The sequence below is a fragment of the Gregarina niphandrodes genome, assembly GCF_000223845.1.
Source record: "Gregarina niphandrodes unplaced genomic scaffold scaffold00023, whole genome shotgun sequence".
Lineage (NCBI taxonomy): Eukaryota > Apicomplexa > Conoidasida > Eugregarinorida > Gregarinidae > Gregarina > Gregarina niphandrodes.
In genome coordinates, this window is record NW_011645792.1 from 4,185 (window position 1) to 31,177 (window position 26,993).

At 52.5% G+C, this 26,993-nt stretch overlaps 10 protein-coding genes across 10 annotated transcripts; 6 read left to right on the plus strand and 4 right to left on the minus strand.

Annotated features, from left to right (window-relative positions):
* Positions 1-192: 192 nt before the first annotated feature.
* Positions 193-1,581, plus strand: GNI_105280 (GTPase; the record flags this gene model as incomplete). Its single annotated transcript, XM_011133008.1, has 1 exon — positions 193-1,581. The coding sequence occupies one exon, from the start codon at positions 193-195 to the stop codon at positions 1,579-1,581; it is 1,389 nt and encodes a 462-aa protein (XP_011131310.1).
* Positions 1,582-1,769: 188 nt separating this feature from the next.
* On the minus strand, positions 1,770-2,582 carry GNI_105290 (hypothetical protein; the record flags this gene model as incomplete). Its single annotated transcript, XM_011133009.1, has 2 exons — positions 1,770-2,338; positions 2,381-2,582. 2 exons carry the CDS (start codon positions 2,580-2,582, stop codon positions 1,770-1,772), a joined length of 771 nt encoding a protein of 256 aa, XP_011131311.1.
* A 236-nt stretch (positions 2,583-2,818) lies between these two features.
* GNI_105300 (signal peptidase) lies at positions 2,819-3,503 on the plus strand (the record flags this gene model as incomplete). The annotated part of the gene is made up of 2 exons (XM_011133010.1): positions 2,819-3,073; positions 3,189-3,503. The coding sequence occupies 2 exons, from the start codon at positions 2,819-2,821 to the stop codon at positions 3,501-3,503; spliced, it is 570 nt and encodes a 189-aa protein (XP_011131312.1).
* A 486-nt stretch (positions 3,504-3,989) lies between these two features.
* GNI_105310 (cAMP-dependent protein kinase regulatory subunit) lies at positions 3,990-4,948 on the plus strand (the record flags this gene model as incomplete). Its single annotated transcript, XM_011133011.1, has 2 exons — positions 3,990-4,506; positions 4,647-4,948. 2 exons carry the CDS (start codon positions 3,990-3,992, stop codon positions 4,946-4,948), a joined length of 819 nt encoding a protein of 272 aa, XP_011131313.1.
* A 748-nt stretch (positions 4,949-5,696) lies between these two features.
* Positions 5,697-7,809, minus strand: GNI_105320 (RING finger protein; the record flags this gene model as incomplete). Its single annotated transcript, XM_011133012.1, has 2 exons — positions 5,697-6,071; positions 6,211-7,809. The coding sequence occupies 2 exons, from the start codon at positions 7,807-7,809 to the stop codon at positions 5,697-5,699; spliced, it is 1,974 nt and encodes a 657-aa protein (XP_011131314.1).
* A 174-nt stretch (positions 7,810-7,983) lies between these two features.
* Positions 7,984-9,063, plus strand: GNI_105330 (protein prenyltransferase alpha subunit repeat protein; the record flags this gene model as incomplete). Its single annotated transcript, XM_011133013.1, has 1 exon — positions 7,984-9,063. One exon carries the CDS (start codon positions 7,984-7,986, stop codon positions 9,061-9,063), a length of 1,080 nt encoding a protein of 359 aa, XP_011131315.1.
* A 1,298-nt stretch (positions 9,064-10,361) lies between these two features.
* GNI_105340 (putative glycosyl transferase) lies at positions 10,362-12,107 on the plus strand (the record flags this gene model as incomplete). The annotated part of the gene is made up of 1 exon (XM_011133014.1): positions 10,362-12,107. One exon carries the CDS (start codon positions 10,362-10,364, stop codon positions 12,105-12,107), a length of 1,746 nt encoding a protein of 581 aa, XP_011131316.1.
* A 332-nt stretch (positions 12,108-12,439) lies between these two features.
* Positions 12,440-22,213, plus strand: GNI_105350 (DEAD/DEAH box helicase; the record flags this gene model as incomplete). Its single annotated transcript, XM_011133015.1, has 1 exon — positions 12,440-22,213. The coding sequence occupies one exon, from the start codon at positions 12,440-12,442 to the stop codon at positions 22,211-22,213; it is 9,774 nt and encodes a 3,257-aa protein (XP_011131317.1).
* A 433-nt stretch (positions 22,214-22,646) lies between these two features.
* Positions 22,647-24,302, minus strand: GNI_105360 (hypothetical protein; the record flags this gene model as incomplete). The annotated part of the gene is made up of 1 exon (XM_011133016.1): positions 22,647-24,302. One exon carries the CDS (start codon positions 24,300-24,302, stop codon positions 22,647-22,649), a length of 1,656 nt encoding a protein of 551 aa, XP_011131318.1.
* Positions 24,303-24,756: 454 nt separating this feature from the next.
* On the minus strand, positions 24,757-26,673 carry GNI_105370 (transmembrane amino acid transporter; the record flags this gene model as incomplete). The annotated part of the gene is made up of 3 exons (XM_011133017.1): positions 24,757-26,160; positions 26,247-26,485; positions 26,523-26,673. 3 exons carry the CDS (start codon positions 26,671-26,673, stop codon positions 24,757-24,759), a joined length of 1,794 nt encoding a protein of 597 aa, XP_011131319.1.
* Between the last annotated feature and the right edge of the window lie 320 nt (positions 26,674-26,993).

Consider the following 26,993-nt stretch of genomic DNA (forward strand, 5'->3'; position numbering starts at 1 on the left):
AATTGAAGGCCGGCTGGGGAATCGATGGCCGGCTGGGGAATTGAAGGCCGGCTGGGGAATTGAAGGCCGGCTGGGGAATTGAAGGCCGGCTGGGGAATTGAAGGCCGGCTGGGGAATTGAAGGCCGGCTGGGGAATCGATGGCCGGCTGGGGAATTGAAGGCCGGCCGGCCGGGCGGGGACCCCTTTTTTTAATGAAGCAAAAGAGGGGCGAGCCCAAAAAGGGCAACAAGGGACAATCGAACGGGTGTATGAGTTCGCAGAAGGTTTTTAAATCGTTGGAGAGCGTGCGAAAGGAGAAACTGAAAAAGCTGCAGGACAAATTCGAGCAGTGTGGTCTTGAAGAGATTAAGGAGGCGGCGGATGCTTCTGGTGTGTTTGAAGAAGATCAGAAGAAATGTAATGAAAAAAGTACAGGATCGGACTCGATGGCAAGTGCAAGGAAGTCATTCGCGAGTGAATTGCGCCGCGCTATAAATGATTCGGATGTGGTTATTGAAGTTTTGGATGCACGAGATCCCAACGGTTATCGATCTAAAGCGGTTGAGGAAATGGTGGTGAATAGTGGCAAGACTTTGGTGTTGTTGATAAACAAGATAGATTTGGTTCAAGACGTCGCTGTGGTGGAGCGGTGGGAGTCTTATTTGAAGCAGTCCTATCCAGTGTGCACATTCCGTGCAGCGACTACTGCAAGTCGAAGCAAAAATTCCACAGTCAAGTTTGATAAGAACAAGGCTACTAGGGCGAGTAGAAAGGTTCTAGAATCCGGATATAATCCCCTGGGTGCTAGTGACTTAATGAAATTACTCAATAACTACACCCGTGTAGGGGGTCAGAAAGCCGCAACTTCTGACCCTACACGCACTACAACCGTTATGGAGGATACAACCGTTATGGAGGATACAACCGTTATGGAGGATACAACCGTTATGGAACAAGAAACAATGGAAAGGAAGGGAGAAGCCCTTTTCAAGCCCATCGTGGTGTCCATCGTGGGCATGCCAAACGTCGGCAAATCCAGCATCATAAACTCTCTCTTACGGAATACAAACCGTGTCAAAACTGGTAACCAGCCTGGTATCACGAGGCAAATGCAGGCTGTCAAATTGACATCGAAAATTAAACTGCTAGACACACCCGGCGTCGTTATGGAAGAATCTTCAGTCAATGCTGGTAACGTGTTACGCAGCTGCGTTAAGGAATTTACCAGCGAACTCGGCGAACAAGCGGTACGATTGCTGCTAAAGAACCCTGTTTCTCGACAGTCAATGTTCGAACTTTACGGCATCAAGGTGGAGTGCGATCCTAATGCCGATGTGACCGAAGAGGATGTCACCACTTTCCTCGCACACGTGTGCGATCACCGGAAATTAGTAAGGAAAGGTGGACAACGCGATCTTACCACCGCAACACGAGTTATCATTGATGCGTGGAACAATGGTTTAATAAAGGGCTGGTGTGAACCGCCAGGTTTAATCACGCCTGGGCTATCTCGATCGGCAAAAACCACACCAACTTCTTGTACTAGTGCTATTGAAATCGTCGCCCGACCCACCCCTGCACTCGACCTCGATAATCTTTAGCTGCAGCGAGCTGTCTTTTTTGAGCATCCCATTCTTCCCACAAAAAAAAGCGCGTCCCCTTTACAAATAATCCGAGACATCCGGACTCGGATCCTTCACCCCCTGACATCTGGACTCGGATCCTTCAGCCTTAATAAGGTGTTTCACCCGGCACCCTGCCGCGTGTGTTGTTGTTTCCAACCGATGGGTTAGTACATTATGAGTCGTTTCGCGAATCGGTTGTCGCCTGTACGGACGTAGTCTATCATCTGAGGGTCTCTGTTCATAGCTAGGAGAGGTCCTGTGTTGAGAAAGAGAGCCTTGATGCTGGCGTCGATGCTAATTTCGAGGTGGTCGATTGAGATGAGTGAGAACAATTCTCCTTTCTGGCGCCGGACATGACTGGAGCCCTCGACGTGTGTAATGATCGTGTGTCGGTCGTTGGAGTCCGACTGGCTGAGAGACATCCGTAAGTCGGAGTCGGTGTTGACATCAATCCTCAGCAGCCACTGCAGAAACGTGCGTTCGTCTTCCGCGTCCTGGATGCTTCGTTCTAACTTTTCCCAGATTGTAGTCGCGACCTTTTGTGACAGCTTGGACGCAATCGACGGATCAGGAAAACGACCTTTCAAAACCCGACGTAGCCGATCTGACACAGCACCAACTACACCTCTTTTACAACGCAGCACATTGCGCCGCACCTCCACAGTCTCCTTTATCGGAATCACCAACTCAGACGCAAGCAGCGTCCGCACATCTATCAGACCCTTACAAAGACCTGCCGGCCATGACTGTTAACAATGACCGTTGTGAACCTTACCTTGGTATACAATTGGGAACTTTTTGCTGAACTGCGAATTGCAGGTGAGCATACTGGAGCTCTGGGTCGGAGAAATTGCGAGTTCATCCGCAGCCGGCAAAGGGAACGCCATCGGCAAAGGCGCGTACACAGGAGGAGTAATCATATACATCTTATCGTCATTGCTGCCCAAGTCGGACCAGACATCATCCCTATCAATCATCGTTTCGTCCCGGTCAGTTGGCGTACTGATTTTTAAAAAGAGCAGGCAGGTAGGTCATAACAACACGCCATACTAGTTTGCGCAACGGGGTTATTCGCAACGGGGTTATTCACAGAAGGTGAATATATCGCCCCAGCGAATGCAGCACCAGTGAATGTAGTACCTACCGCTCACGGACACATAAAAATTGGCACGACTCTGAGCACACTCTGAGCAATATTTTCGCCGCCATAAAAATGCACGGGTACTGGTCAAGAGTATCTCAGCTTATCTCGGTTTATATATTCGCCTTATTTGTATGCGGGGCGTGGACGTATGCTGGAGGGAAGTTTCAGGAACTAAGCTCCACAACTGACAAGCATCTTCTTACTCCAATTAAGCGGTTAGAAGTCTCAAGATTTGGAGGTCACTATCTGTATCATGTAATGCGTGGGATCACAGATCAATGCCGGCACGAGAAACAACACGTAGCGGTACATGTGCTTGTCAGAGTACCCGCAGACGCGCAACGCGTCACACACACAGTGTGCACACACACAGACACACAGTGTGCACACACTCAGACACAGTGTGCACACACAGTGTGCATACATATTGGCCTTATAGTCGGATGTCGCCGAGATTAAGTTGACAATGGATGTTGACCTGCGGGATGCTTTCACATGGAGCACTGACATTTTGTTCGTGTATTTGAGTCTCGGTTACCCTACTAGTTTGCGCCCGAGGAACGAAGTAGTAATCTGGGATCGAATAATTCGTAGTAAGGAAGAGGCGCAATTTACGATCAATGAAGGATTAAGTAAATACCATTTCCAGGAATACAGTAAAGGACATGTATACAATAAAACTATTGTGGGGGACCTACACTACTACCAGATGCCGAAGACGGGTTTCTTCCACGTAAGCCTGTCACGTTGCTGAACACTTCGCATACGGGAGGTCAACGGTTCAAATCCTCGCGCTGTGCGGTTCGTGGGGGCGCCTGGCCAACACGGGAAAAATGTATAATGAGGCGGTGATGGAGCGTCCGGTGCCCGTTATGACTGGCACTGTGCAAGCCCGACGGTGGTTCTGGCTGCACACTATGATCCATGGTTGGTGCAGATCCATCAGATCTAGGAGTCAAGATCTGGTTGGTCCTCGCGACTGCTATAGGCACGTTGCGGTGGATGAAACACGGCTTGTCAAACACGATTGTTGTGTTGTGGTCTGTAGTCGAGATAGTTCGCCTGATGGCATTCGCCTGATGGCGTTCCCTGTGTGTTCCCCCCCCCCCCTCCCCCCAATCATTCTCTGTGAGACGGTGGTTGTTTTAGAAGCACGAGTTTGGGCAGCCCTTCTCATTCAGTATGCCTAGTCAGTATACTAGTTCTCGAATCCGCTGACGGCGTTTGTTTTTTTTCTAAAATGAGACTAAGGCGCCAGGGGGTTTCCGCCGCACCTGTGATTACGTCGGCCTCGCCCGAGTCGTGGAAGCCTCCAGAATATTACAAGACAGATCGTGAGCGGACGGCGATCTTAGAGGCGGTGGCGAAGCACAATGTTTTGTTCGGCCATCTGTCTGGTGCTAATCTGGCTAAAGTGATTGGTGCCATGTTTCGCGTTTCCTACAAGGAGGGTGATGTAATCATACAGCAGGGAGACCCCGATGCCAGTCATTTCTATGTAATTCAATCCGGTCAGGTGGGTTACTATGTCACACGCGGCAAGTCATTACCACAATTCGTGGGACAAGCAGGCCCCAAAAATGGCTTCGGCGAACTCGCTTTACTATATGGCAGCCCCCGAGCCGCTACTGTCAAGGCTCTGGAAGATACAGAGCTCTGGGCTCTGGACCGGGAGACATTCCAATTAATGCTTACAACTTCAGAAAATACCAAAAAAAGGACCTATGAAGAATTTCTCGAAAATGTCAATGTATTTAGTAAGCTATGGGACAGGGTTCGAATCCCGAGGGGGGTCATGGGTCAGGGGGGGTCATGGGTCAGGGGGGGGTCATGGGTCAGGGGGGGGATGGGTCAGGGGGAATGGGTCAGGGGGAATGGGTCAGGGTTCCTTGTTTAGAAGGCCTCAATAGATTTGAGATTGTAAACTTATGCGACATGTTAGTCCTGGAATCCTATCGACCAGGACAATGTATCGTGAGTCAAGGAGACCACGGACAGAAGTTTTACATATTAGAGAAGGGGGAGGCTTGTGCTGTGGTGAGAGACGAAGCTGGGAAAGATTTATTGGTTCAGCATTACACTCGTGGAGGGTACTTCGGCGAGTTGGCACTCATCGGCGACGGCTTCCGACGGGCCAGTATTTACGCCATCTCTAAGTGCAAGCTTTTGAGCATTGATAAGTCCACTTTCGACCGGTAAGATACCCCCCATACGCCCGCCTGTCACCCGGTTGGTTGGTCACGTGTGTGGCAACACGTGTGTGGCAACACGTGTGCGGCAACACGTGTGTGGCAACACGTGTGCGGCAACACGTGTGTGGCAACACGTGTGTGGCAACACGTGTGTGGCAGAGTTTTGGGACCACTTCTTGACATATTCCGAGACAACGAAGAGGCATACAGGGAAGCAGTCAAGTCAAAACAGCGCGCTAGTAACGAATCATGTGAAGAGCTCTAGAACGACATATAATGAGCGGCCGGTTTCATCGGCAAGGCGTGCGCTGAATGATTGGGAGCAAATCGCTCCTGGGCAGGTACGACCTCCTCCTGGGCGGGCACGACCAGGGCGAGGCAAAGGGTAGGTGGAAGTGGAACTATGGAGCTATAGTGGATAGAACTATTAATCGGAATAGTTAGTGCTATAGTGGATAGCACTTGTGTCTACTCGTCACCAGGCCATGCAGCCGGCGACGCAATCAAACGGCAGAGAGTCGCGCGAGCACGGAAGTGTGAGCACGGAAGTGTGGCCAAGCTTGCACACGTGAGCGGCCAAGCTTGCACACGTGAGCGGCTACTTCCAACAGTCTTATTTTCTGCGGGTTCGCGAATGGTCTGAAGCGTACAAGGCAGACGTCGCTGCAGCCGTGGCGTGCTCCTTAAGTATCTCGTTGGCTAGGTGGTAGGGATTTTCCTCCGGACGAAAAAATTTAACTTGCATTGCTTCTGCTTCAATCGAGCCGGATGACACGAAGTCCGCTACTAGTACCTCGTGTCCTCCAATACCTGAGCTCAGAACACAACCCAAAACCACTCTCTGCACATCCGTATCTTTCCACGGATCCATAAAATACACGTGTGTAGTGGTCGATAAATCCTACCAAACATTCGTGTGCCCTAACTTCATTGTGGGGTGTGCGGTAATGTGAGTTCTGTACATGTTTAGACTTGATGGCGGCAGCATGGTACAGCAGAAGACGGGGTTCGAGAGAAGCACTGAACTTCTTTAGAATACTGTAGGCCTTCAGCTTCCCGGTCTGTGGCAAAATAACGTCGTAAGGCACTTTTCCATACACAGCCAACGTCCGCGAGAATCCTTCAACCATCTGCTCGAGCAAGCCATCTACGTGTGTGTGTGTGCACACATGTGTGTGTGTGTGCACACATGTGTGTGTGTGTGTGCACATGTATGTGTGTTTGCACACATGTGTGTGTGGTCTGGGTCGGTTTGTGCGTGGTGGTTACAGCGGTGAAGCTCGAGACGACGACGAAGCGAATCAGACATCTGAATTTGGCAGCGTGCTTGACCTCGTATTCGATACAGTCAATTATTCGTTGGTATTTGTTAGAAAGGACCCAGGGCACTTTTTGGTTGATGTCGCAGATTTTTTGTTCGCGAGAGAGGTTGCCGGCCTTGCGTAGGGCGCTGTCAACTGGACTGGCATCGACAAGGGCTTGTACGGGTGTCTTGCAGACGGGACAGTCGTCATGGTTTTGTACCCACTGACAGACACATGTGCGATGGAATGTGTGTCCGCAATTGATGCGTGCGTCAGGGCGCATATCGAAACAGATATGGCAACTGTCGGTTGGATCATCGAGTATGTCTGCGAGAATGCCTTTAAGGTCCAGTGCACGGTCTTCAAGACCGAGTTGGAGTTGAAGTAGAAGTTTCTCAGGCAGCATTTCAGCGGCATTAGCAGCTACCCGAAGGTACGCAATCATCTGCACCAGAGACTGAATCATATCATTCTCATTTATCTGTCGTCGGAACTCCAGTAATAACAATGCATAGTACCGGGCCTGATGAGGCAACATATCCACGTCTACCCACACCCGCTTAATTCGATGTAATGCCGCTGAACTAGGCTCCTCAAATACGCTACTGCCTTCACGACTAACCAGATTGTTTACCTTCTGTTTCATCCGTCGAACCAAAGCTGACACACGCGCGCGCCGTCGCCTCTCACTATCCGCGCCGGACCAACCTGACGCTACAGACCGCTCCCGTGACTGCCCTGATTCCGCTCGCATACGATGCCGGCCCTTTCGCCGCCGCCGCTCATCAGTCGCCTCGCCGTCGAGGATGTATCGCTCGTCTTCAGACAGGTCATCCTCCGACCGGTCATCTACCGACAGGCCATCCCCCGACCGGTCATCTTCTGACCCGCCATCCTCAGACCGACCTTCGCCGGAAGGGGTCAGAACGGCCGTCTCTAAACTCTGCAAGCACTCCTCCAAGTCGTCGTCATCACCGTCGGAGCTCGTCAGGCCCGCGCGGCTCGGACTCGGTAAATGGCTACTCGTCAGATTGTAGCAACACTCGTCGTCGCTGTCCCTATCGCCGTCCTGGCTGTAACCCAGACCCTGGCTGTAACCCAAACTCTGGCTATAGCCTAGACGGGGACTCTGGCCCTGGCTCTGGCTCTGGCTGTAGCCTGGACCGTGGTTATAGCCACGTGTGTCTTCGCCTTTGTCCCGTGGAAACGACGGCCGGTCCACCGGTCGGTCTCCGGGTCGGTCTCCGGGTCGGTCCGCATCTATGTCTTGAAAGGTCAGTCGCCGGCCGGAGGCATGGCTGCTGGCCGCTGTGGAGTAGCCCGTGTCACCCCCGCCCTTCTCCCGGTCCACTCCCAGCTTCTCCACCCCGACTCCCAATCGCGGTCTTGGTTCGCTGAGTCGTGCGCGCCCGCTGGTTCGAAACCCGCCAGTGGAAGCTGCGGAATTATCCCCGCGCCGGGCGCTGTACCTGCTGCCCGGACGCTTCGTAGGCTGCGGAGTCGTAAAGGAGTTAGTCTTATTGTAACACTCCGGCGCGTCCGAGGAATAACCGATATGCCGCATCTATAAAATTCGTTAAATGCTCAAGTACTTCGACATAGCACTCACCAGGGACGGTGAGCTCCACACCCCCCCACACCCCTCTCAAACACACACCTCTCATTGCACGCACTAGACGTGTGGACACACTAGACCCCCCCCCCCTCACAAGGAAATCAACCCGATGGACACACATGCATGAACACACACTCGTGGACACACACTCGTGGACACACATTGTGCCGTTTAGAACGGTCCATTATTGGGCGAGTGCATTCTGAGCGAATGCGGCGGCCTCGAGGGTTACGGGAGGAGGAGAGCGAGAGTTGGGTGCGACCAAGTCCGGACTATCGAGGAGGGTCTTCGGGTGACAACCAGATGGCGGATCTGGTGGCGCCTTCGTCGCCGACGATTCACCGATTCGCGACCAAGGCGGAGGTGCGTAGTGCGGAGGACTCAGGCGGCCTTGGAGGGGCTCATCCGGGACCGAGTTTGGCGGCGCAGTCGGCGCATCGGTCACCACGGATTGAAGAGGCGGCCATCAATAGTGGTGCTGTCGATGAACTCCGGGGCACGGGTCGTGGCACTGGTCACGAACCTCGTAACGTGATGGAAGAGACGGCGGCGATGATTGATTTGAACCTGTCGGATTACACAGCATGGGTGCTACGGCGGGAACATATCCGCTCTATCGGCTCTAAGTTTAACTACTTGGAAGAGTACTCCTTCACTAAGGAACGGATCTGGTCCGACCCAAAGTGCTACCAGTCATGGTACCACCGGCGGTGGTTAGTTAGCGCTTCTCCGTCACTGGTCGACTTGGAATTCGACGACTTAGATATGCTACTAGCAGAGGACTCAAAAAATTACAACGCCTGGCAACATCGGAAATGGCTCGTAGAAACCATGTTCCAATCCAAGGAAATTCTCTTAAAGGAACTCCAATGGACGGAAAACCTCATCTACCAGGACTGCCGGAATAACTCAGCCTGGAACTACCGAACCTGGCTACTGAACTCCGCCATCACCAGCCATCCGGAACCAGGTTCCTCTATCTCGAATCGTCCGGAGCAAAATCCACTTCTTGTTAAGGAGATTCTCTGTACCACCAAATGGCTCAAACGCTGCCCCAACGATGAGGCCATCATCAACCATCTCCGGGCCCTCTTCCATGACCCGCTCCCCGGTGCCCTCAATAAATTCTCCTATGTGTCTTTCGAAGAAGCTCCGGACTGTGTAAGCGCGTTACACACACTTTCCGCACATGGCACGCACTAACACACATTGGCACACTGCCCCGAAATAATCTGTTTGTAGCTATGTGAGTTTCTGGAATCGCATGTAGATGACGAGATTCCGCAGTATCATCTCCATTCGTTGATCGCACACTATCTCTTGGGCGTTCATCGGCAACGCGAGAGCTACGACGTATGCAAATTCACCCCGCAGCGATTAGGGTGACGGTTTGCCGAAGTGTCACACACTATGGCACACACTATGGCACACACTATGGCACAACCTGCCTGCCTACTTGGTTGGGTTGGGTTGGAGCTTCGTCTCCAAGCCGTCATACCTACCAGTGAATTCAACTGGGCTTCGCTCGCGGCCGCTGCAAACACCACCCGCACACTCAGCAACCACTTAGCACGGCAACCAAACGAGGACCATACGCGTAGACAGCCAGTGACAGCTGCCAGCTAGCTTTAGTTCACCCCGTCCAGACGGAGTAGGCATAACTGCCAGAGCACACCCAACTCCGCGAGCGAGGTCCTGCTCGGCGCCCTGATCCTGCCGTGGTATTCGCCTCCCCTGGCATTCGGCACCACTTGCACTCGGCTGCCCTAGCATGTCAGCGAAGCCCAGGGAAAGCGAAGCCCGACAGTGTTGGCACCGGCTAGTCAGGCGTGGTGTGTAGTAAAAGATAGATCATCAGACACTGGGCAGGGCAGCCCCTGACGTGGGTGGCTCCTGGGTGTGTCTCCGCCTGGTCGGCGGCGAACGAGGTTGGTCGGCAGCTCAAGCGGCGATGTTGTCCTCGCGAGGTCCACGCAGTCGGTGGCAAACACGTGTGCGAGCAACTCGGTTTATGCGAGCAACTCGCTTTGTGCGAGCAACTCGCTTTGTGCGAGCCACTCACAGTTGCATTTTAGGTGTACGTGAAGCTGCTCCAGATGTACCCCATTTACGCTACCATACTCAACCACCGGATGTCGATAATCCAAAGACTGATCGCCCAGGAAGGAAACGAACAGTAAAGCTGCGCAAGTCATGAACTGGGGATAACAATCAACTGGGCAGTCAGTTAACTGGTTTCCTGTCGTCGACGCCGACGCAGGGTAGCCATGGACGAGGTCAAGAAAGAGCCGTTTCTCGTTGAGGAGTGCCGCTGAGCAAAGAGATGGCGCTGGGCGAAGAGATGGCGCTGAGCGGAGGGATGCCGCTGAGCGAAGAGATCGCTGACTCGTTGCTTACGTTTAGAGGCAGTTCAATGCTGCTACATTGTTTGGTTGGTGCGTTGTTTGTATTGGTTGGTTGGTTGGTCAGATGGGGTTGGTTGATTGAGTTTTTAATAAAACATGTGGAGCCTCTTGTTGGGTTTGGTGTTGTACGTGGGTACAACATTGTACTTGTCAATTAAGCATAACATCAGGACGACATGTCGGCAGATGTTTGTGTTCCATCCGTGGGCTGACGCAGGTGGTGGTGGCGAGAAGTGTTTATGGTTGCTGATAAAGGCGTATGCGGAGCGGGGGAGTGCGGACATGCAATCGTCAGTGACATATCAGGCAAGTGCTGGTCGACTGCGATACAAGAAGCCATTACGGGTGACTCTATTTTGTCATGTAAGTACACCACATGTGCAGGATCTACTAAACCAAGTGGATCGAACGTTTGGGATTCAGATTCCGACGTATGTCAGTAGCGATAGTATTCATCAACACAGTCGGAATACTACACGGTTGTCTGAATTTGTATCGCTCCGTTTGGTACGATTGTATACTGCAAGCTTGGCTGTCAAAAAATATCCAGTTGCGACCCAGCTACTGCAACTCGCCGCTGGCTTTTTAGTAGGCTTCGAGGCTTCACTGCGCACCAGAGGTAATCGTTACGACGCTATTTGGGACACCGCAGGACTGCCCACCAGCGTCGCCTGGTTCAACTGGCTCACCACCTTCATGCGCAGAAGATGCTACGCCTACATACATTACCCCTTCCTCTCCCGAGACGTCATCTACCACAGTAAAGCATCCTTTGGAAGGCGACTATACAGCTACATTATTGATAGAGCTTATTATTTATCTGGAGGGTGCTTCAGACAACCAATTATCGTTAACTCCACATATACAGAACAACGACTGAAACAACTTTGGCCAAGCAGACGATTAACCAAGGTCTACCCTCCCATAGATCTCGGAGAAGACCCTGTAGGTTTTACGGATGCTGTGTTGAGAAATACTACCTTGAAAGATCCAGGTTTGACCACAGGGGAGACAGGGGATGATGCAGCATTAATCAGGGAGATGCCGTTCAGGAGGGACGCTGCCCTGACTGATAAGGATAATATTGTGCTTAGTATCGCCCAGTTTAGGCCGGAGAAGAAACACATGCATCAAATAGACATTATAAAGTCATTATTAGAGCGCGCGAAAATTCCAGCACACACGCGTTTCCTGATTTGCGGAACGTGCCGGCCGAACTCTCGCGCTGATCAGGAGCTGTTGACCAAGTTGCTCACCTACGCGGAATGCCTCTTAGCACCCCTCGACGGCCGTGTGGAGTTGCAATGTCACCTGAAGCCGGACAATATAAAGTGGGCGCCGTCTCATCACATTAAAGCGCCCAAGGCCGTGATCGAAGTGCACGTTAACATGGCTACAAGGCCGCTGCGGCAACTCATGACCAAGGCAAAGGTGGGGCTACATACAATGGTGGACGAGCACTTGGGGATCTCCGTCGCGGAGATGGCTTTAACTGGCTGCTACGTGGTTGCACACAATTCGGGGGGGCCCAGAGACGATATACTCCGAGGCATTTATCGAGACGAACTCGACCTAATTACGTCGGCAATGGTGCCGTCGGCCGACGATTTGGAGGAAGTGAAGCGGAAATCACAAACAAGCTTTAGTGGCAGCTTGGGATGTTTGTGTAACAAGCAGAGCGAATTTGTTGACGGAGTAGAAAAAGGATTGCTCGATAATGATAACACCAAACTCGTTCAGCAAGTAGTCCCAATTATCATAAGGTCACGGTTCCCCACTGATAACTCCTATGGGGAAGAGGTGCTGAATGCCTGGAATCTGTACACCCAGAAAATTACGTAGTTTTTGAACACATAAGCTCAGGCCTTTAACTTGTAAGCTTAAGCCTTTAACTCAACGCCTTAGCTCAACGCCTTGGCTCATATGAGCGGTTCATCCCAGTGCTGCGTGTTGAGTCCGGCATCGTCTTCGTTCTTGGAAGTGCAGTTAAGGTCCTGGGGAGTGTAGTTAAGGTCAGACATCATTGGATCAGAGCCCCGTTCACTATCAAATGATATAGAGATCGGGCGACTAGGAGGAAGCAGAAGAAGGCAGCTACCCATTGGTCCCACCTAAGAGGCTTTTGGCTGGGCCGTGTTGGTTGTCTGATTGCAAGGGGTTTATTATTTTGCACCATGGCTTCTCTCCCCGGCTCTCGCAAGATATTGCGAGACTATCAGGAAGCCGTGGCGGCTGCCGTCTTGGATCGAAACATTGTAGCCGTATTACCCACGAATAGTGGAAAGACACTTATTGCGACTAAAGCTATTCATGAATACTTAAGCCATCCAGCACATCTGGACAAGATAGTTCTCTTTCTAGCACCCACTGTAATGCTCACCTTACAGCAGAAAATAAACGTCATGAAAGAGCTGTACTATGGCGGTACCGACGATCTGCCGCTATATAGCGGCATCGTACATAAACTTCCCAGAGAAGGCGTACAAGCAAGACAACCGTCATCAAAATCACAAGCAGGTGGATCCAAAGACTGGACATCAAAAGACTGGACTCAGGACTTGCGTTGGAATGATTTGGCTCCCTGTGAGAATTGGGTTGATAATCGTTCAGAACTATCCCGCTGTTTCGCCAGCAGTCGAGGCTTTGCCGACATGTCACTGGGGGTCCATTGGAAAGACCCCCGTACATGGAAGGAGCTTTATCAAGACCTGTCGGTTTATAAAGAAAAGATTGTGGAGCACTACGCAGCCCGCGGTCTAGGACCACCGGCAGATGGCCTAGGACCGCCTCCCGAAGAGATCGCCTTCCCCTACCGCCGTTCCTGGAGGAATTTGGTTACAGACGCTCAAGAGTACTTGCAGACTACCCTACCGTCGGCTGTTGAAGAGGGCTCGGATGACGAGTCTGATGAAGAAGTATCAAATGATGACGAATATGATGGGCCTATGTTACGCAAAGATGTCACCGTTCGGTGGCCGCGTATCTTTTTTTGTACGCCCAATCTGGCCAGCACATTCTTCCAGTATGGCTTCCTGAGGATGGACCGTATCTCCCTTATCGTGTTTGATGAATGCCATCATGCGGAGGTGGGCCATCCCTATCATACGATCATGAAAACATTTTATGACGTTGCCGCGTGCCATCAACAAAAGAGCTGCACGCCTCTCCGGCCGCGGATCCTGGGCCTCACCGCATCTCCAATGGACAAGAAGATAGAAACCGCTCAGCTCGTTCGGAACTTGACTGGCATCGAAATGCAGATGTACTACGCGATCCGAGACAGACTATCTATACTCTGCGCGCTCTACGATGCTGGTGTCCACATCGGACAACTGTCGACAGATGTTCATGAACAAGTAGACTGGGTGACCAATACCCATAATCAAGCCTCCGTTGGCTTTACACCCGTACCTACCTTTAACAAGTTTTTCGAAGTCTTACGCCATGCCATGTTCCAACCTTTCCTGCAAACCGTCGCCAGTATCCTCTCTCCGCAAACCACCTCCAAGCGTCGAGCCGCCGCCTACTCGACTGATGGACTCCTCGATGTATTTGATCCTGATTATGTCCGGGGCTCCTGGAAAAGCGTCGAACTAGACGAAGCAGTTACGGGCACTTGGCCTCATATAACCCACCCAGCACTAGGCGTCGACAAGCTCCATGTGGAATTTCAACTTCGAGCGATGGAATGGCTAATTTTCGAACAGACTCCTGACGATAGCACACGCGTGCGAGAATGCCTAAAATTAATGTCCAGCTACGAGAAGATGGCTCGAATACTCACCAGACTCTCTATTTTAGAACCCGACCGGTTACTCGAAGGGTTAGGCTCCGTATGCGAGGGAGATACAGATGCAATGTCGGCCGAGTTCCAAAAAATTAAGGAAGCGTCCGAGGCGGCTGGAACTAAAGATGTTGACGAGAACCTGAAGTTGAACTACGAAAAGAAAAAAGCACGGTTGGAGAGGTCGCGAGACATAGCGTGCCGTTCATTGAGGCTGAATTTCGCCTTGCGGAACGTCGCAATTCTCGCCTTTGATGAATACCAGGAAGAGACGCCGGCCAAGCTTGCGCATTTGCAAGCTGAGGCGGTTTCGGAATTCCGTAACGAGGTGCAGTACATATCTAACCAGTTCCAGGACTCTTTCTACCAGCATGGTTTCTTTGGTGTCTTCGTCATGATTCAGGAGATCTATGCGCGAGTGGTGGACGACCTCAGAATTCATATGAGACAGTTTTACGACGCTGAGAGCATTTTGGGTGTGCGAGCCGCGTTCGGAAATGCTGCCGATTTGGACGAAAGAAGAGAGGACATTTCCCCGACCAGTTGGAAAGGAAAGCATGAGTCTTGTGAGAAGACGTTGTCGCTGGCTGAATTGGATTCGGCTGTGCACCGTAAATTGTTGCCAGTGGCAGGTTCAGCGGAAGACCGTTGTTTTACGGAGACCCCGGACTTCTTGCGTAAGTTCATGGTGGAGTTTAACTACCGTCAGCGTGTGCACCAAACGAAGAGGGAATTGTTGGACATGGCCGTTGTCAAGGCGCATGCGATTGCGCGCAGCCATGCCTCGGACAAGGCCACGGTTCATAAAGTGGTGGACATGGCGAGCATCGATCCTACGCACAGCATTTTTCGTGTGCGCGGAAACGGGTGTGTTCTGAACCAATTGGCATCAATTGCGCGGGAAGAGCAGTCGGAAACGGAGGTGCTGCAGCGGCTGTTAACGATCGTGATGAAGCAGGCGGTCATGCGTGCTCTAAAGCGTCACAGGGCGGGATTTTTGGAAGGGCGGGAAATGCACCGTGAGGTGATTTCGTGCTTCTTGATGGAAGTGCGCGAGTTACGCGATGTCGTACGCGCCGTGCAGCGTTCCGTAAACCACTGGTTACTTATGGAACTGGCTGGTGCCTTTTTGGCGCGGCATCCCGTGGTAGTTGAGCACTTGTTGCAGATCCCGATGGTTCCGAGCTCGGCTGTCTTGATTGAACATGCGGTTCGTGCCCGTGCGACCACCACTCCGCAGTGGATGGTAAGTTGCAAGCTATCCAAACTCGCCGAACTGGCCCGTCTCGGTGGCTTGCATGCGGTCAAGAAGGAAATGGCCACCTTCGAAATGGAGCAAAATCGGAGAGCGAGCTGCGAAAAGGTCCTCGCCAGAGTCAGCGGCGACTACAACAGCGATGACAAACTCATCCAGGCAGCACCGCTCTACATCAAAGACAACTTTACTCCAATTAAAGAGTATCACACACGTCCTGAGTCCAGTCTCTCGGACTCCGAGTCCTCCGGTAGCTGGTCGGACTCCGATGGCGGGACCCGTCATCCCACTGATACGGCACCTACCACTGCCAGTACGCGACTCGCCAGTAGCCGCGAACAAGACGGCAACCGCCAACCATTCCGAACGGATGTGGACCGACCTCGGGACACTGACCGATCTCGGGACACGGACCGGTACTTTGGACACCATCGGAACCTTGCGCAAAGTCGGGAGGACGGGCGTCTGTCTTATCGGGACGAAGGTCGTCAGACTCGAGACGACGGCCGTCTATATTACAGAGACGACGGTCGTCCAGTGCGAGATGATGGTCGCCAGCCTCCTGCTCGGGACGATGGTCGGTACAGCCATTATGCAGTGACCAGTCGTCCGCAGCGCGGGGAGGAGGAGCGTTATCGGGCAGTGCGGGAGCAGGAGTTGCGAGACCTAGAGTTATTATCTCGGATGTCAGCGCAGCGGCGTTCGGCACAGTTTGAGGATGTGGGTCGTCACTTCGAAGCCTTGGTGGAGCCGGTGGATGCAGGGTCTTACGTGCCAGCACGTTGGGAGGTATCTTGGCGTTTGATTTTCGACGTGGCAGGATTGCCTACGTGTTTTCCCTGTACGTTACTGAGCACGAAGATGAAGGCGTTGATATTTGTGGAGACACGGATTGATGCACAGGTGACGAGCTGGTTGCTGGACAGTATGGGTTTGTGTCGGACGGGACACATTACAGGTGAGAGTACCATGGTGCGTAGGACGAGGCAGACGTTGGGTGAGAATGTGTGGCGACGGACACGTTTGTACAAGTCGATGAAGGCGAAGCAGCAGGAGACGCTAGTGCGTTTTCGGACGGCATCGCAGTTGCTGGTTGCGACTTCGGTGATTGAGGAGGGTTTCGACTTACCCTGTTGCTCGTTAGTGATCCGGGCGACGCCGCCGGTGACGTTGTCCCAACACATCCAGAGTCGCGGTCGCGCGCGTGCGGCAGATAGTTGGTACATTATCATGCAGCAGTTCGAAGGCCGGACCACTGCGAGTGCACTCATCTGTTGGTCCAAGCTCGAACAGCTGGTGGTCACAGCTTGCAAGGAGTTCGCCATCGGACCGCGCACACTTCCCCGCCAAACGCTGCCTAAGGCCTACGCTCTCGTTGGCGCCCACGCGTTTATACCATACTCCGCCGCCTACCAGTTCTTGCTAGGCTCTGTACTTGCCCCACTGGCCGTCCGACGCGCGGAAGACGGTACCTTCGAAGAACGTGAACTCCGCAATTTCCAGGCGCAAAGACGCGTTCTCGAACTAGGCCAGCACACGCTCACTCTCACCATCCCGCCCGTCAAAGGCTACCTCGACGCCCCCGCCGAAGGTCAGACTTTCGTGTTCTCTCTGGAACACGCAGGTCTATCGCCTTGTGGACGCGGTCTTGCTGGTCTCGCCAGTGGTGGTGCGATCCACAGTCCGACCGGCAGAAGTCAGGCCTCGGCCGACGCGACAGGGTTGGTGGCGACTCGGGTCAGTGCAGCGGAACGGGAAAAATTGCAGAACGTGTTGGCATGTCGTGCGTTGTTGTGGCTGAGGACCCAGGGTGTTCTGGACGCAGATTTTCTGCCGCCGCGACCGGCGATGCTGACGACGGCTTTGATTGTGAACCGGAAGCGTAAGGGCGTACCGGGGGACACGAATACGGAGCAGTTGTGGCGTGAGTCGCCTGAGGGATTATTATGGCCCGAGATTGTGGCGTTGCGAGTGAGTGACTTGCGTACGAGCACGGACTGGCAGATCCTGCACCCGGGCACCGTCCCACTTACGCCCGAGGAGCAACTCCAAGTCGCGCAACGCATTACGGGCAGCATCCTTGGCGATCAGCTCGGCGGCTTCCTCAGCAAACAAGACGTCGACAAACTGGTGGGAGTCAACGACCGCGTCGTCGTCAAAAACGTACCCGGCCACAGCAAGGCCTCAGGCGACGTCAGCTACGTGGATGCACTCGCGGCGGTTGCGCAACAACACCCAGATATGGGTGAGCGGTTCGTCGACTTGCGCAAGTACGCCAAGTTCAAAAACGAGTACGACGAAGACGATGCCTACGAGGATACCGCACCCGGAACGGGAACGGGACCGGGAAGGGTTTCCGGACGAGAAGGCGACGCTGAGGATGAGACGACAACGGCGAACAAAGCTTCCGACTTGGGCGGGGATTTGGGCACGGATGGAGAGGCTGGAACCGAAGGGGGATTTGATGGTGAAAAGAGAGCTGAGGCGGATGACGCATTTGAAAGAGACCTGAAGGCGGTTTTGGAGCGGAACCGGGAACTGAAGCGCGCGGAGGAGTTGCTGGAAGCGTCGACGGAGACGGAGTCACCGGAGGCTGCGGGTGGGTTGAGTGAATCAGTAAACGAAAACACGGCGTTATCTCCAGCGGGTGACGGTGACGAGTTGCCGATGATGACGTTGTATCCTCATAGAATCTGGTACCGGTGCAAACGGTGGGACTCTGACCTGCTGCGGTTGGGCGGGTTGATGAGTTTTTGGCGGCCTCTGTACCGCGCGGACGGTACGATGCCCGAGGCGCTCCGGGGGCTGGTGGAGTCGGAGGAAGCGGAGGAAGCAGGCGATGCGGGTGTGGTCGTGGGCGAGGCGATGGCGCGCATGTTGGCCAAACGAGGAGCAGACGGCGTGCGCGAGAGTGTGGGTGGCCAGAATGGGGAGGAGTGTGGGAGGCGTTTGTTGGAGGAGTATCCATGTCTAAGGCTGGACCCCCATCCATGGCGTATATTGCAGCCAATGGTAATTTTGCTGCGACATCCGATACCTAACAAGATCACGAATGAGTTTTATCATGCAGCAACGAACGAGGAGTATATGGTGGAGATCGAGCCCGTCGGCTGTGACCGACTGCATGACTTTGTGATGAGTAGAGGCGATGGTCGAAATCTGACGGCAGCACTGGGTGAGATTTTAGAGGAGCGAGCATCACCGGCATACAATGTGCATTACAACAAGTACGGTCAGCCAATTAGCTGGGATATTCCGTACCTGCTGGCGGCGGGACTGCAAAAGGTAAACCAGCTTATACGGAAGAAATGGGCAGTGTCTAACTTCAACCCTCCGGAGCATCTGTTGTTGGAACATGTTGATGAGGAGGCTCTGCGGAAATTGAATCGCGCGAATGCCAAGCTCTCGTGTCTGTTACCGCCGTATGCAATCTTGGCCCCGCTGCGCGGTGATGGGATATCGCTGGATGTCAATTGGGTGTTGAGGATGGTTCAGCTGCAGAATATGTTTCGGTGCCCTAATGTGCGTCCTGATTACACTCCTCAAATGGTAGAGGCGATGATCCGGGAGAGCCCGCCCCATTTGCTGGATATCTACCGCGCTAACGCTAAGGCTGTCGCTCTCCTCGATCCCCAGTGCACCCAGGGTTACTCGGAAACTGAAGGCGATGTCTGCATGCGCGGAGACAGTGGCCAGCAAACAGAAGTCCCCCATTTCCACAAAACGCTCTTCTATCCAGGTGATGGCGACCATGGCCAGGACGGCGACGATCGCCAGGACGGCGACCATCGCCAGGACGGCAACCATCGCCAGGACGGCAACCATCGCCGTGGTGGCAGTGGGGCGATGGACTACAAGACGATTCAGCGTATACTGGCAGGCTCACGGGATGCCTTCCTGGACAGTTTGGAGGAGCTGGATTTGTTAGAGCATGAGCCTGCGGTAGTACGTCGATTGGGTGAGGTGGGTAACGGTGCGCTATTGTCTGGTCAACGTGTGGCGTTAAGTTATTTCTTCAATCGATCGACGGTGGAACGGATGGCTTCAGTGTTCGGTCGTGGATACCGTGGGTATCGGATGTCGGAATTGACCGCGCAACAGGTGGGTACGATAGTGGCATACAACTCACTCTTGCGTGGTGGTGAAACAACAGTTTTGAGGATGGTTCATGAGCGTGGTCGCGCGTTCCGATACCACACTTTGGATGGGTTTCTGTGGGAAGAGAGTGCAACGAGTTTTATATTGACGGACTCGGAGGCAGCGAATAGTCTCACGGCTTTATACCGTACTAAGTTTGGACGTGAGTTGAGAGCAGATAACGACTTTTTGGTCCGTGGTGCGAAGATCCGACAGGGTCCGAGACTGTCATTATACAAGGAGAAGGTGAGTCCATTTATGTCTGTGCATGCTCCTGAGTTTGCGCTGGTCCTGCCAGTTTCAGGGCCAATTTTGGAACAGTTTTCGACCTCGCCAGCAATTTTTTGGACGTTGGATGTTGAGTTGAAGAGGCAGGAGTTGAAGTTGATGATAGATCTGCAGTTATCAAGAGCTTTGCCGGCCCCGCAATCAGTGCATGGTAACGTCCTTGAGGACCGAGATGCGGCCCACCACACCTGTTACCGGTGGCATGTGGGTACCGAGGATGCGACGTGCATTTTGGAGCGACCGGCGGTGGCTGATTTTGAAGTGGATGAGGAGTGGTTGGGCATAGCCTTTACGACCAGCGGCGCTCTCACCCTCGGTGGGCTTCCGCTTGCGCAGGCGAAACAGCGAAACCAGCTGTACGAGGCGCTGGAACCGTACCTCGCAAATTCCTTGCTGGCGCCGGCGGACGTAAGTTCAGATGTCGCGCAGCTCCTAAGTCTCTGGGAGGCCGAGTCGCTCCAACACCCACTCGGGCGTGCGACCCGAGCGCTTTTGGGACCTCGTAAGGGCGTCAATCCCTTCACGCTTTGGGACCACCTGCCGCGGCCGATGAGTCGCATTCGACACTCGCAGGTGCTAGAGTTCACGGGCGATACGGTACTCAAGTACATGGCGGCGGTCTGGGCCTACTTCAACTTCCCCAATGGTGACCAGCAGGTACTCAGCGAGCAGAGTGACTTAATCAAAAAGAACGCTGCACTCCGCAAAGGCGCCAGGTCCAACCGTCTACAAGCCTTCGTGCTCGGTAGACCCTTCTCCACACGTTCTAACGGACGCCATGGCGGCTCCACAATAACGGACTTACGAGCGCAAAATTTGTCCTTCAAACAACAGGCCGACGTCATGGAGGCGCTTCTGGGCGCCACGTACTGGAGCCACTTCACGCGTTTTGACATGTTCCCCACTCTCAGCGACTTCCGTCTCCTCACCAAGGTCGCCCACCTTTGCGTAGGACACCGTAGACTCCAGAACGACCTCGTCTCATCGCTCATCCAACCCCTCATCTACCACTCCTCCTGGTGCGGCAGCAGCAGCGGTGTCTACGCCTGTGCCGCCATAACGGAGGCTTACATCATGCCGCCCAAAATGAAAGCACAACACCCCATGGTCGCCATCTTTGCTCAACTGCGGGACATCAACATACACTATCTGGCATCTAGTAATAACCTAGCCCAAGACCTTGACCGCACAGTGGGAAAGAGAACACCCGGTCTGGTCCACATCGAAGGGCTCACAGACATGGGTATCGACCTGCGTGGCGCAATGCCAGGCCCTCCTGACCGGTTACAGGCTGACCAGTTACAGGCTGACCAGTTACAGGCTGACCAGTTACAGGCTGACCAGTTACAGGCTGACCAGTTGCAGGCTGACCAGTTACAGGCAGGCCAGTTACAGGCAGGCCAGTTGCAAGAGCAATCGTCGGAGTGTGGGCTTGCCAAGTTTGAGATTTACGAAAGCACGAAGATCGAGTTGAGTAATATTGATATAAAGGAGTCTTGGCCGTACAACTTAGCCTTGGGCAATAAGAAGTATCCGTACAATTTTGTGGCAGGTGGTGACGAGGGTGGTGAAGTGTGCGAGCGTAGTGTGCGTGACCATTTCCCGATGGCGTACGGAGATAAATTTGTTCGTTTGGATTTCGACACGAATCTTTTAGGCGAAGCGGACCGTTTTTGTAACGAGCGGTGTTTGCAGTTGCGTGAAAGGAACAGTCGTCTGGTGGAGAATTGGTTCGGTTTTGATGTTGGATTGAGAGATGATGTGATGGTACATTTATGCAACGCGCGCATTCATCCACGTGCTACAAATTCATTCCCGGGTTTAAGTGATTATGAGAGGCTGGAGTTCTTGGGAGACGCAATTTTAGGCATGTTAATTGCCGAGTGGTTGAACAAATTGGCTCCGGAAATACGTGAAGGGTCCTTAAGTTGGTCTAAGGCTATTTTGCAATCGAATCGATATTTGTGTCGCATTATGTTACGTAAGCTGGGTAATGGCACACAGAAGAATCCAAGACCTATTCTTGCGTCGAGATTGTTGTTCCATAACATGTTAGAAGGTTCACATTTTGAGGAGTTGGATGCGTTGCAAGAGAGTATATTGAATAGCGATCCTGCCATGGATTTTGATTTCTGTTTAGAAGAGTTAATTAATGAAGATAAGCAACGTGTCTATGACCCCCTAAATGACCCCCTAAATGACCCAGTCAATAATGAAGTGGACGATGTCGTCAGTTGTAATAAACACAAGTTTGTAGCCGATGTGTACGAGGCCATGGTCGCTGTCGCGTTGATCCAGTACAAGTTTGATGTAAGGGCTGTATGGGAAGTAATCCGACATGACTTCATCTCATCAGAACAACGCATTGTTCATCATATGAACACAGAGGAATTCGGGCTAGATGAGAAAGCAAAACTTCGAAAAGAACGAGCACAAGAAATCGACAGTCAAGCCAAAAATCTTCTCGCTATAAGTCGCTCTTAAGTGCTTTTATCCCTAGTACTATAACTCTCACTCACCTATCTAACTGTTATTTATTATCTGAGCACAGCTATTCAACTAATCGACGGAGGCTAATCACTCACGAAGACCCTCCCGTCAGCAGATCGCTGTCAGCAGATCGCTGTCAGCAAATCGCTGTCAGCAAATCGCTGTCAGCAAATCGCTGTCAGTAGCTCTTTACTTTTGATCGACAATGTAGAGCTAATGTATTAACGGAGTGGCATAAGATCCAAAAGATTATTGCTACGTAGATTCCATGGTCTCCTCTATCATTTACTATCGCACTATCAGCTGCAAAGAACGCCAGGGGTATGTTCACCAAATATAGCTCTCTACAAACCAAATATAAGTCACATCCGGCAGACTCCCCCGCAGTCTCTCCGGTATACCCTTTTGGAAGGGTGGGCTGATAATCTTACGTTACGAATTCAATAGAAAGAGCAAATTCCAGCTTTTCATGATCGTACGGAGTTGCGTAGTGCTCCTTAATGTGATGAAACAGCAGTGGGGAATCGAAAGCAAGACAAGCCAGAGCGTATCCGCGGTATATTATGCCATTTTGTTCTTTTCGCATTAATTTAGCAAACGCGTGTTTGTCCTTCCACCATAAGCGCCATCTCAAGAGGTAATAATTCCAGCTGTGTATATTCCAGGCATGGGGTGATGGCGGACTTATACTTTTTGATCTGAGCTCCTTGAATTGAACAATCTTGAATAGAGTATTTTGAAACAGTAACATTCCTACAAGAATGGCAGACAGGCAGCACATGATGTAACGCTCATTAGACCAAAGAGTGGTCAAAAATGCCAACTTTAGAATCCGAAATGATTCTGCGTTTATTGTAACGATTAGTGGGTGACTCATAGGTCGCACTTCATCCAATCGGTCCAGGAATAATCCTAATCGATGTAATGGAACTATCTTGCGCAAATGACGAGGAATCTGCCGACGCCTCGCTGCCGCGCCTGCAGCTAACGACGTCCGTAAGTAGCAGTAGTTGCTCAACAGCCTTGCAGCGCATTGGCTGCCGCTTTCAAGAACAAATGAGTGGCTTCGAGTCAACAACCTCTTACCCAGACGTCTCGGCCCCCTTCCCAAATTGCTTTCTGCCAAGCAGGGCACTTCGCCAATCTCGCAGCCATCATCCTGGAATGTGTCACACCCGTCAACTATGGTACTACCCCGGTGTGTGCCAGTACCACGCGACATAGCTCGCACTTGTCTAGAACAATATATACGTGGCGAAACATCATTATCTATACCAGTTTCTTCAATCATGCTACTTGCCATCCGATCGCTCCTTTGAAAACAGTCGGCGGTGTTACACCCGACAGTGTTACACCCGACAGTGTTACACCCGACAGTGTTACACCCGACAGTGTTAGGCCCAAAGTCTCCTATACTCGCTGCGATGTCACCTGTGGCCCCCGTTCGCTTCATTGTGGTGTTTCTGCTACCTAGCGAATCTTCAACAACTACTGAACCTTGGACGACAGCTCCACTTTCAAAACCTGGTCCACCAACGCTGCTGCACTGCGCCTCTTCGTTACCACGTCCGGTGGGGTAGCCGACTGGGTAGCCGTCGTCCGTACCTGTCGACTCGACAGCAGACCCTGACGATTCTAACCCAGACGAGTCTGATCCAGACAGATCTGAGTCAGGCGGTTCCGGCTCGGACCCCGACCCAGACAGATCAGCCTCGGATGACTGTCGGTCAGTCGGAGAGTCCTCGGTTGCCTCCGAAGTCTGGTCAACGACCTGATGGTGCGCAAGAGGATGTGCGCGATCTCCGAGTATCGCTTCCAATATAGATATTGATGGGGTGGCATCCACTTCATGTCCATTAGACCGATTTTTGAGGCACTTAGACAGGCAAATGACGTCCAGGAACGCTAGAACGCAGCCACAACCCAATGCGTAAAATACCGTCCAAGTCTTGGTCACGAACTGGCAGTAACAGTAGACTATGTAGGACACCCCTTGTAAGCACACTCGAGCAAGCAAGTACGAACGACAGCATAAGAATGTCTTAATCGTCATGCATTCACGAGGCAACCCAACCGTCGACATTTACAGCATCTCAAGAACTTCATTTTTCAAAAAACTAACTAAAGCTACTAATCATCACCAACCAAGCACCCCGCTCTCAAAAGTCGAAAAGCCTCCAAGGTGGAGTCCTCCCCCGCTCGCCAGGACTAAACTCCTCCCCTCCCCCGGTCGCCAGGACTGGACTCCTCCCCCGGTCGTCAGGACTGGACTCCTCCCCCGGTCGCCAGGACTGGACTCCTCCCCCGGTCGCCAGGACTGGATTCCTCCCCCGGTCGCCAGGACTTGACTCCTCCCCCGGTCGCCAGGACTGGACTCTTCCAGAGTACACCTTCCTTCACCTTCCTTCTCTAGCAACGGTTTTCTACGGCATGTCCTCAGTCAATAAATTTAGCGCGTATTTTCCTTAGCCTATGTCTTCCTTATGGGGTCTCGCAGCGAACTCATAGCTTAAGTTCACTCAGCATTAACTCCTTAACTAGACATTGAGCCAGTAAGGCACAGCAGCTGCGACAAACCCTATTACGGTAGTGAGAGCGAAGTAGCCTATGAGGCCCCACTCCCAGAGAGTCAGGGGGCGGTCAGACGGAGGGAGGGTCCGTGCGACTAGCGAGTAGTCGCTCTGCGCTTCCGTACATAGCGCTCCAGTGGCATCGCAGTTGCGCAGTTGGCTGTAACGCGCAAAGGTTGTGGGAGCCTGAGCTTGGCCGGCATAGTCATGTGTAAGTTCGACCCCACCTAGCCCACTTTGATCAAGCACACCTTGTTGGAATCCACCTTGTTGAAATCCACCTTGTTGAAATCCACTTTGTTGGAATCCACTTTGCTGGAATCCACTTTGCTGGAATCCGCCATTGTCCTGGCTGGGATGTGGTCGTGGTACTTGGTCGCCGCAGCGTTCCGAGAAGACGTCTGGAACGAGAGCGTTGCTTTTCCAGTGGACGTTTTGTCTGCGATAATCGTGGTGTGTGTGCCAGAGTAGTACGGCGGGGAAAGTGCACATGAGGATGGTGGCTCCCCAGCCGCCAAAGACTGTGAGCACGGTGGCGACTCGGTCGGTATGGAGAGCGACTAGGGCGCCAGCGGAGACGAGACCGAATGAGTAGGCGAGGCGTTGAGGGAAGCTGCCGAAGCCTTCGGCGACCATTGGTTTGTTTCGACAGATAGCTACGAGGTTCATGCAGCCATTGGCGACGGCTGAGAAGAGGTAGGGTGATAGGACAATAAGACAAATAATCATTAACGCGCGGAGAGTCACAAATACCGGGTCTGTCTGGGATAGGGAACGGGTAAAGTTTTGCAACATAGGATGTCCCTGCTGCATGACCAACAAGACACCGACCGAAGACAACGCTATGTAATACAACAGTGTTAGTGTGTGCGATGTAGCTAGGGAACGCAACAACGTCTTCCGTGACAGAGTTCCCAGCCGTCGATTGTATGAATGTGAAGCACTCGCACACAATGGGTTCGCCGCACATGAAGTGAAAGCCAGAGTATGACCGGATTTGGCCACTGCTTGACCCGTTGTCCCGTACCCGTCAACGGGACACTTTCCCCCTTCCACTCCTTGGTCCAGAGCATCGTCGTCGAGGGTGATGGTATTCTCTAACAACGCTAAAGCCATCGCATCTCCCGGGGCCACAGGGGACATGGCTGCAAAGGTGGGCAATACATTAGCCTGCATCATGAAGGCAAACAAGAACAGATTCGCATCCGGCAGCGCCTGTCGACTCACCGGAATTTGCCATAAGGTCGCCAGCGACACTGGCACCTTCACCACGTCTTGGTATGGAACGAAGTAACGGTACACCAGTGCTATCAAACACCAACCGAATCCCAGTATCGGAATCGCAGACAGAAACGCATCGTTCACGCCATTCTAAGAAGACTCACGGTTAGGAAGGCGAGGGGTGGGAATGCGAGGGGTACAAAGTGTGGGTCCAAAGGCCATAGGGGTGAGTTTACGTCGGTTGTCGAGAGTATTGTGCAAAGTAAAGAAGCAAATAAAATAACAGGAGATCGTTCAGTAAGAAAGAAGAAGGTCGAATCTTCAGCAATAATTCCCTTCAATGCCGTTGGAACAAAGTCACCGAGAAAGATGAGAAATGATACCGCCGCTCCGAAACCAGAGATAACTAGTGCTAGATCAAGTAGAAGAGACCACTTTCTATTCAAAAGTTGATGGACGAGATAGCCGTAGGATGCTGCACAAGAAAGAGCTGGAATCATCTCCGTACTTACGAGCAGGGGGAGTCTTATCTCGCCATGATGCGTAGCACGCAACATCGTAAATTACTATGCAACTTAGCACAGACACGGCATAGCTTGATAACAGAATAATCACGCCCCAAACTAGCCCAGTATGACTCAGCCCATAAGGGAGCGTTAGCATCCCTGGGCCTATTGCCGCAAGGCCAAGGTGCATAGCTAACGGCGCCCACTTTGTGCTGGTCATATGCTGGGACAGTGCGAAAAAAATGCTCGCTGTTCTGAGCTGGTTCTAAATAAGCTAGCGATTCCAACTTCATGAAGTCAAGTTGCTAACTCCACTGAAGTCCACCTGAGACGCGCTTTAAGAGGGCTTTAACGGTGCTTTAATGAGTTCGGGCTCCCTTGTTGGCTCCCTTGTTGACACCCTTGTTGACACCCTTGTTGACACTGACCAATGTTAGTGCGCTCAACACAGATGGACATGTAGCAAACATGTCCATG